We start from the raw sequence: 10,014 nt of genomic DNA, 5'->3' as shown, positions 1-10,014 counted from the left end.
GGGGCTGCGGTGCGTCGGCGACAGGGAGCGCTCTGCTCCGAGGGGCGGCACCGTGAGCGCAAGCCGGGACCGTCTCGGGCGGTCGAAGGGACCGGCGAAGAAGGGGCGATCTCAGCGGGCACCACGGTCTGCACCGCCAAGCAAACCCCAATCCAGCTAACTTGCGAAGCAGGGGGAAAGGGCAACCGGGAAGAAGGACGGCTCCCCAGGGCCAGGACAAAAGAAGGAGCGGCCGGCAGATGAGAGATCCACAAAAGCTGTCCAACCAGTTTCAGAAGGGGAGGGACCAACATCAGGTATCGGTGGAATTAACTCCGCCGTACCCTTTGAACCCTTCTGGCGCCCAAGTCCCCATTTAACCTTTACTGAACCCCATTCAGGGGACCCCAGGATTTCCAGTCACTAAGCTGCCCCGAATCCTCACCTGCAGATTAACTGGGATTCCTGGACTGGATTCCCCCCTCCCCTCCCTCTTGCACACTCAGCATAACTCCCCCTGCCCTTACAGAATCCCGAAAGCTTCTGGGTGGGTGGGCCTCCTTTTCTAGCCTACTAGAGACATCAGCCTTGCCCACCACCAGATATTCCCTTGCAGAGAACCCAGGAGGCTTTCCTTGCCCCCTTACTCCCCCTCCCTTCATAGTCTAAGGAGCTGGTCATAAAACAAACCTCACCGTTAAGAACTTTGGCACATGAACATGCACAGAGATGTGTACATGTTGTCCGATCATGGTGGCGTAATAAGAAGCTTCCTGCTGCCCTGCATGTTGGCAGCCAACCAGAGCAAGAACAACACTTGGAAGGGGTGTGGGATTGGCAGCTGTAACGACTGGCATTTGCAGAAGTTGCTGTGCAGGAATTCAGGATGAATGTGTGAATGTGCTTTAAAAGTTTGCTTTGCTAGGCTGCACTCCTAAACACACATGAACCCTATGGGAATTACTTCTGAGCAACCAACTTTAGGCTCATACTGCATACTATGATGAATAATACAATATTTCCTCCCCTCTCCCCTGCCCAAAGTGTGTATTTCAAATTTCCTCTCATGGATGTAGAACTCTTCTGTTGGCTGCACCTACTAGCAGTGGCCCTGATCTGTATGCCCTGCTAGGTAGCTGGAAAACAGTCTTTAACTTTTGTAAGGTCATGATGGTGAAAAGGAACATGAGCCCTCCGCAGTCCTGGGCATGGCACTGAATAATTTGGCCACAGTGCCTGAACAGATTCATCACAACAGGTTGCTTGATTCTAAGTGTGTTTTCTTAGAAGTATATCCAAGTTCACTAGATTAACCACCCCTAAAGTAACTTACAGCCCTAGTGTAAGTAAGATATCCCTTAATGCCTTCTTCAACTGGGTGCCCTTCAGATGCACTGGAAGTACAACTCCCACCTCTCTACTCAACAAGGCTGAGGACGATGAGAGCTGCAGTTCAAGACATCTAGAATTAACCATCCTGGATGCAAAAATGACCAGGGAAATGGGAGGGAAGAGAACCTCCATTTCTGTCCTTTGATCTGAGTTTGAGGCCATGTCCCATAAATGCTCCCCATGTATTGCATCCAAACCACTGGTGGACAACTTGTGGCCCTCCAGATGTTTTGGCTGATAATTCCCATGAACCCTCACCATTGTCTACAATGGCGAGGGCTGATGGGAAATGTAGGTCAAAACTTCTGGAGGGCTACAAGTTGCCCATCCTTGCAAAGATGGCCAAATTTAGCCTCTGAACATGTGCTGACATCCACCCCTTGCTTCTCTCTGCAATTATTCAAAATGGAGCTACAGTGGGCTTAAGCTACACGGTCAAGCCACAGAAGTCCAGTTCATGCTATACTTGCGTGACAAGACAGCTGAGGTAGTGTCTGAGCATCATATTCACACGACAGCAATGGAACATTTGCAGACCCCCTGCATCAGTGATGCGGCAGATCCCCAGGCAGGTGTGTCACTACTGTGGGGGCCCCTCGTAGGAGCTGCCTGCTTCGTCATCTCAGCATTAGCAGAGCTGCATGACTAGGGGACACCCGTGGTGAGATGGCAGCAATAAATTTCCCGTAACGTGTGAAACAGATATTTGTATCCTCTGATCTCACAGTTAAATGTCCCAACTTACCCATCTCCAAATGGCTGTGATTTCCATGGAATATAATTTTGATACTTTCAGTACAACTCCGGAGGGAAATTGCAGTTGCCAGAAAAAGTCAAACATATTCTAACACATATTACTCTAATCTCTGCAGTTTTTTGAAGTAGGAAGTGCTTTGAATGAGACATCTGGAGGAAGCAAAATTATTTGCATTTTAAAAAAGTGTTCTTCACTTATTCTTCTAGCTGGAATGAGCATGTTTTCCATTAAGACTAAAGAAAGTCTCTATCTAACTCTATCTAACTTGCACACTTCTTTCGGAGACAAAACTTAAGTCAAATGAAGGAATGAGTTCTTTAAAACAATGTACACCAGAGTGGCTTGTGGACCTGACTGGACCAGGCCTGGACATTTGGAATGGAGTTCAAGTCCCACCTCAGACATGATTCACCTGGTCAGCCTTCCCCAACTTGGTGCCCTCCAGATATGTTCAAATGTAACTCCTGCCATTCCCAGACATCATGGGAGTTGTAGTTCGACCCATTCTCACCAGCCTGCAATCTCCTCTTCTTGATTGTTGGGCCTTCTGGATACTGCATTTCCTCCCCTATGTTTCCATTTTTCTTTTCTACGGGTATAAATCCTACATGTGTTTAAGATCTCATTCTACTACCAGCAGTTTTTTTCTTCCTATAACTAGGAATTGCAATATTGTCTTGTACTTTATTATTTTTTTTCTGTTCAGAGAGTCCTGACAAATTATTCAGTGGCATATAAATTAAAAAAATTAAAAAATAAGACCTCTTACCTTTCTGGGGAATGCTGGGAGTTGGTAGGGCTTTTTACTATCTAAATATACATAGAATTGTACCCCAAACAACTGAACAATGTTTTTTAGCTGTGGTGCCTGTTTAGTCCGTTCATTGACTTGTCTCTTCTCCATTACTTGTTGTTATTGTATTCATATTCCTCTTTCATGATAATGGGAAATTCAGAATACATAAAAGGAAGCATTTTTTCATAAAGCACATTGTTAAGCTATGGAATTTGCTACCAGAAGATGTGACAAAAACCATCAACTTAGACTGTCTGGATCAGATACATTTATGAAGGGTCAGGCTATCCATGACTATTTCATCCTTCCATTGCCTGATGGGTTTGCAGAGGTTGTTTTATATTTTCTAATTTTTACTAATACAAGGTATGGAGATTTTGAAGTCCAGATAAATTTCCTTTGGCTTATGGCTATGTGGATAATTTCTGGTTTAAAGGGTCCCCCCCCCCCCCATTTTCTCAACTGGTGAAAAGTGAGGTAAGTTTGGTACCTTAATGATGGGAGCAGTATTTGTAATTGCAACATGTGGCATTTTTAAATCTAGTTAGTGAACAATACAGCTTGGCTTGGATCACACATGAGAACAATGCAGGATGTGGGTTTGAGTATGGGTTGTTGTTGAATTGTTACGTATGAACACTGCATTACAGTTTAACTAGAAGTTTTAGCTACAAAGAACCCAGGGAGAGCACACATGGTCTGTTACTTGGTTGTGAACTCTCAGTTGTTTGTGGTTAACAACCCATAGTTAAACCATAGTACAGAGTTTGCACATGACAATGGATTCTGTGACAACTGATGATTCTGTGACAAGCAATGATTTAACCTGAACTCAACTCATAATCTGGATTGTTGTTATGCAGCCACTAGGTCTTTATGTGCTGTGTATATTTCATGTACTTAGTAAGAAAATCTTGGCAGTAATAAGAAAATTAGCAAAACACATTTTATGGGTTTAAAAAGAAAATCTATTTATTTCCAGGGATTTTTTTTTACCATGGCTTCAAAATGTACAGACTTTTTTCCTAGTCTCATAACAAAAAATAAAATGCAAAAAAGTGGGCAATAAAAGCAACACAAAACTTTACAGAGTGACGTCATTAGCAATATTAGCTCTGTGGTAAAGCACATTATTTTCTTTCCACCATGTTTCATTTTCAATCAGTTTTTATATTTTTAATGAGATTTTTCAAACAGCTAACCCTTTACAAAACTGGAGCAGAGCACGAGTGAAGAACCTATGAACCTCCAGATGTTATGCTCTGGAATCAGTGCAGCAACAAGTAGATTTTGAAGACAGAAAAAGCCATGCTGGTCCACAACTTTAAACTTTTACAGCAACAAGTGGCTCTGAAAGAAAAGTTCATTATAAACAGGGTGGGAAACATGACTAAGGGGTCCAACAAGACGACCCCAAGCAGGCATGACATACGCATTTATTGCTGCCCACAGTCATATGACGCAGGATCATGTGATCGCAGAAAGTTAATACTACCTCTCTCTCTCCCCTCTAGCCGGCCCTTTGCAGGAACTCTCCTACCGCCATGCGCCATTGGCCACCGGGGCACATCGCGGCGCGCCATTGGCCACTTGGCACTTTCTTCGTGTGTCATTGGTCGACGTGTGGGCTTCTGGCTCCGCCTTTCTTTCCTCTTGGAAAGTGACATGAAGTTAGGATCGCAGCTACCGTCGCTTAAGGGGCTCTGAACTTTGGGGAGGGGGGAGACGAGGGAGGGAGGCAGGAGTGGATCCCGAAATTGGAGGATCTTCCCCTCCCGGGCCAGGAGCGGGGTGGAGATTGAGCTAGGATCCCCGGGTTCCCAGAGTGTTCAGTGGTTGGAGCACGGAGCCGGGAAGACAGTTCTGGGGAAGGGAACCGTCTCTATGGGACGGGGGGAAGGAGGAGTGAGGCCTAGTGATTAAAGCAAGGGGCTGCGTTGGAGTGACTGCGCCTGGAGCAAGGAAGGGAGTGAAGTTCTGTGGTTGGAGCAGGGAAGAGAGGGCAAACGAGGCTGGACACAGATATCCGGGGTTCTCTGGAGTGTGTTCTGGGACTGGAGGAATCAGGGATCCTGCCTCGCTCAAGGGGATGAACAGAAGAAGGTAGGGCAGTTTCCGATTCTTGGGAGCACAAGAGCCCATGCCCCTGAAGCCAAGTTCTGGTGGGTTAGAGCGGGAGGGTTAAAGAGTCAGGGAAGCTGGAGGCCTGAGACTACAGTGGTTAGAGCAATTCGCAATGGACGATCTTGAGGAGACATTTGGAGGTTATGGGGATCCAAATCCAGCCCCTTATGAGGAACTGGTATCTGTAATGGCTGGCAGTTTGTATAGTGAGCTGGAGAAGCTGGTAGGGGCCCACGGGCCTGGAACAGTATCGGGGCTCCTGCCACAACTGGTCTCTGTCCTGGAATCTCTGCAAGGGGCTTGTGAGCAGGTTCGAGAGAGGGATCAGGCTCTGGAACGGTTGCGGGATGACCGTCTGCGGTTGCTGGAGCAGTATGAACGGGAGCGAGCTGGGCGCAAGCGGGCTGAAGAGGTAGGTATCACCTTAGTTCAATCTGTATTGCCACCTCTGCAATTTTTCAGTATTGATTTAGACTCAGCCAAGTGCTGGATGGAGCTGGAGTGGCATAGCAGTTACTGCTGTTGAATTAGAACTGGGGAGACCTGGGTTCAAATCCCCAGTCAACCATCAATTCACTGGGTAACTCCCTAGGTTAGATGCTCAGTCTAACCTACCTCAGAGGGTTGTTGGGAGGATTAAATGGAGAGGAGGAAGATCCTGTATGTTGCCTTTGGCTCCTTGGAGGAAGAAGTGGGATATAAATGTAACACATAAATAAATAGGTGCTGGACAGGATGGAGGAGGGAAGGATTCCTTGGCCAGAGGGTTTACCACACTGGCTTGTAACCTGAATAATCTAGCATGCCAATCGTAAGGTGCTGGCAGGTGATGGGCTCTATTCCCTTCCCTTCTCCTCCTTGACGTTCAGTCTTCTTGTTAATTAAACCTGATGTCTGGCTAGGCCAGGACTTTGTGCTGAGTAGGATTTTTGGTAAGAAGCAGCCCAGATAAGAGGGACTTTCTGTTCTCTCAGTGTCATTATAGTGCACGTTCTTTTCTCAGGCAGATTTAGTCTAGTTCTCCGGGGAGCCAGGAAACATCCTGGCAACAGAGTTAGAATTTAATATTCCCTGCTAATGTTGCAGGCAGGGGCAAACAGCAGTATTTCTGTACAGTCTTGATTCCATGTGTTTAACAAAGTTACCTCGCCAAAGATTCCTGAGCAAAGCGTAATGGTCATGGGTTACAAGGAGATCTCTTCTTACCAATCCATGTCTGGTTAATACACAGAAAGTTGGAAGTAGGAATCAGGTCTTGCAATATGTACTGAAAAGATCCAGGGTTGAGGCCCACAAGACAGGAAAAAAGCACAAATTTGCATATGCTGATTTGCATATGTTCTAAACTCTCTCTGTGTGTGTCTTTCAAGGATTCTGTCTCTTGATGATGCCCATATTTGTCCAAAAGAGAAAGGAGGGCATTTGACTTCAGGCTGAAAGATTCAAGGAGGGGTGGCAGCAGGAGGTGAAGCACACGTGGGCAGAAAGCCAGCTAATAGAGGGGATCAAATGCAAGAGAGCTCATTAGGGACCGGGACCTTTCATTCAGCAAGTACTGGGCTCAGCAGGATGGTGGGGCAGATGGTCTTCTGGGCATTCAGAGCACTACATGAACGATTCAGGGCTCCAGCCTTAGTAATGCTGCCCCTGATTTGTATTGAGACTGAAGATTTTTAATTCGTTCTCAGTGAACTGGACCTAAGGATGAGCCATGAGATGGCCAGGATTGCTGATGACACCAGATTATTGGGGGTAATTAACACAAAAAAGAAACTTCCAAAAAGATTCTCCATTTGGAGGAAAAGAGGATTAGAAATGGAAAATGTGGTCCAGTCCAGTCTAAACAAGTGATCTGCATTGTGGCAAAAAATTGTATGTTTATATACACAGATGGGGTCTGAATGGATAGTGATTAATTGGAAAGGGAATCTTTTGGCCTTGGAGTGCAAACATCAACCCAACATGCAGCAGCTGTGGGAGCTAAAAGATATTCCATTTTTCAAATTATTAGAAAATCCACTGAATGTAAAACTGCCATTATAATAATGCCTTTCTATAAATATGTAACGTGATCACAGTTGGCATAGTGTGTACAGTTCTAGTCATGGGATTCTAGAGCTGGAAAAAGTTCAAGAAAGGGAAACCAAAAAGGTCGGAAAAATTCCTCATGGCCTTTTTTCTAAGTTGCAACCTCTTCTCAGAGGGAACACCCTAAGAAGTGTACAAAATTTTGTGAGAGGAAAGTGGATAAAGAGATGTTTTTCTCCTGCATTAAACTGGAACCCAAAGTCATCTAAGGGTGGGAGATGCAAAGTAGACAGAAGCAAGTACTTTTCATTCAACACACTTTTGACGTGTAGAATCACCGTCACTAGGCATAGCCAAGGCCACTGATTGGGATGTCTTTAAGAGAGACCTAGATGGGTTCATGGAGGGTACACTATCAATTATTTGGATAGGATAGGATCCAAACTATTGTAATCCCAATCACAATCTATGGGTGTGAAAGCTGGACAGGGAGAAAGCTGACTGGAGGAAAATGGATGCGTTCTACACATGGTGCTGGAGGAGAGCTTTGCGAATACCCTGGACCAGCAGAAAGACAAACAAGTGGGTCCTACGAGTAGATCAGATCCAGCCAGAGCTTTCCCTCCAAGCAAATGGGACAAAACTGAGGCTGCCATACTTTGAACACATCATGAGAAGGCAAGACACACTGAGCAGGTCCTGCTGGGGAAGGTCAAAGGTAGAAGATGAAAGGGAAAACCAAATATGAGATGGCTTGAACCCATAATGCAAGCCGCAGCCTTGGAAGGGCTGAATAAAGCTGGACAGGACATTTTGGAGAGCTTTCAGGCGTGAGGAGGAGGCAACTTGTTGGCACATAGCAACGGCAGAGCTATCAATGGCTACTAGTCCTGACGGCAACATACCACTTCTGGTATCAGAGATGGTATGTCTCCCAGTACCCTTTGCTGGGGAACACAAAGGAGGGGCTCCGCTGTGCTCCTGTAGGCTTTCCTTAAAGCATCTGGTTGGCCACTCTGTAAACAGAATGTTGGACAAGATAGGGCGCTGGTCTGATCCACAGGACTATCCCTATGATCTGCTAATGAGAAGTATCCACAAATTGGTGTTGTGCGTCAGGATATTACAGGCATTTGGCACAGATGGACTCCGCTCTGCTTATCTTCATTTACACTTTCATTTCCAAGGGATTGTTTTGTGCTGTACAGAAAGCAAGAAAAAGGGAGTGTTATTTTCTCTTTCTGTACTGCTCAGTATTTTAGATGAATGGCAGTTATGTTGCTTTTTATTTAGGCCTCATTTGGCTAAACCAAAAAGCACTAACCACATCCAGGTCCTTCCTGTCATGGAAAATGATCCTTTCGTTCCTGGACCATTTCATTTATAATGTGACAAGGGTGTGATTGCCTGGCTAAAGTGGACTGGAACCCAGAGTGGGGGCAAGATGGCCTGCAAAGCACAGCCAGAGGGTGGTATGAGCTGGGGACGGCAGTGCTTTTGACAAGCAATGCAGGACTGGGGCAAGAAGCTGCAGATGGAAGGACTGCAGGTGGCAGTGATGCTCGGACTGGGTGCAGCGGGGGAAGAACAGTTGCCTGGACTCTTGGTTCTCTCCCTGCAGCGATTCATGGAGCTGGAGGATACGATGGAGCAGGAGCACAAGGCACACCTGGTGGCGGTTAGCCGGCTGGAAGGGCATAGCCGTGCCTTGGAGGGGAAAGCACGCAGCTACGCGGATCAGGGTGAGCAGCTGGTTCATTGCCTTTGTGCACTCATTTAGCACTTTCAGGCTATGCTCTTTAAGGTGCAATCCTATGCATGTTCAGACAAAAAAGTCTTCTGATTCCCAGTGCAGCCCAGCCTCCTGTGCTGGGAGATGTAGGCTGCTTTTCTGGCTAAGCATGCATAGGTTTACACCCATCCCATGCTTCTTTGCATGTTGCATGGAGGACCTGCAGGGTGATACAGGTTGCTGGCTGGTGTGCAAACTGGCTGCTCAAAGGCCCATTTGCACACCAACACAATCCAGGCTTCTTTGTTTTTTAAACCCTGGTTTGTTGAGACAAAGTGAATGAAGATACTGCAGTGGGAGCAGTGGAACAACCCAGAAGTGTTGTCCCTGGGTTGCTAAGCAAGAGAGTAAGATCCAAGCACTCTGGCTTGTTAGAGAGAGGCAAGGCAGGATTGGAACCAAGGGCTAAACTGAATGTCCTTTGGTTGTTTAACCACTCCGTACTTGCAGCAGGAGCGAACAGTAGTATGTCGAAGCACACATTTACCCCACTTGCAATAGACCATTGAAACAGCAGAGGTTAGACCTTCCTACTATGCTATTTTATGATTCTATTATTGTTTTTACTCTGAGTTGTTATTCCATGTGAACTGGGCCATCATCTGGTGCTGGATGAATACAAGCGGTGAACCCCCTGCTGATCTCTCTCTCCCCATCTCTGGCTTGCTACCCATCCATGCTTGTCCCACTAGCAGACATGCCCAGCCTTGCATCCTCCCTGTTTCCCCAGCACTGGCTGTGCCAGTCCATCTAGTTTCCCGTCTGTCTGGATTGAGGAAAGGGCAAAGGAGCAGCACAGCCTCTTTTGCATACAACTTTTGGTCTCTTTGCAGTCTAAATCTTGTTTCATGTTTGTGCTTGTGTATTGATATTTACAGAGTTCCAGATGGAGATACTCAGTTAGGCCTACTGTATTCAGGAAGAAGACATTTAGAAGGGGATATGGTAGAAGTCTATAGAATGTATGCAAGAGAAAGTAGGTGATAGGGTTTAGTTTTCTTTCATTATTCTTCCTCTCCTGTGACACAAGAATTTGGAGTCCTCCAGCTAAATTGATGGACAAGAGATGAGGGCCTCCGACTGTAAGGCAGTCTATAAATAATATTAATAAAAGAAAAGAATGCTTCACATAATACATAATTGAAT

At 46.0% G+C, this 10,014-nt stretch overlaps 1 protein-coding gene across 2 annotated transcripts in view; it reads left to right on the top strand.

Annotated features, from left to right (window-relative positions):
* Window positions 1-4,598: 4,598 nt before the first annotated feature.
* LOC123032151 (C-Jun-amino-terminal kinase-interacting protein 3-like) overlaps window positions 4,599-10,014 on the top strand; it is a 28,153-nt gene continuing 22,737 nt past the window's right edge. The window contains exons 1-3 of one of the 2 annotated variants that reach the window (XM_044447842.1): window positions 4,601-5,027; window positions 5,345-5,460; window positions 8,698-8,818. In XM_044447842.1, the coding sequence (XP_044303777.1) occupies window positions 8,704-8,818 (115 nt within the window). In that variant the 5' untranslated portion in view covers window positions 4,601-5,027; window positions 5,345-5,460; window positions 8,698-8,703. Of the gene's footprint in view, window positions 5,461-8,697; window positions 8,819-10,014 lie in introns of both variants that reach the window. The other variant, XM_044447841.1, reaches the window with a different exon arrangement.

Source organism: Varanus komodoensis, unplaced genomic scaffold (genome assembly GCF_004798865.1).
Source record: "Varanus komodoensis strain SLA01 unplaced genomic scaffold, ASM479886v1 scaffold53, whole genome shotgun sequence".
NCBI classification, from domain to species: Eukaryota; Metazoa; Chordata; class Lepidosauria; order Squamata; family Varanidae; genus Varanus; species Varanus komodoensis.
The sequence above is the reverse complement of the archived record's forward strand: the minus strand, read 5'-3'. Positions and strand labels throughout refer to the sequence as shown.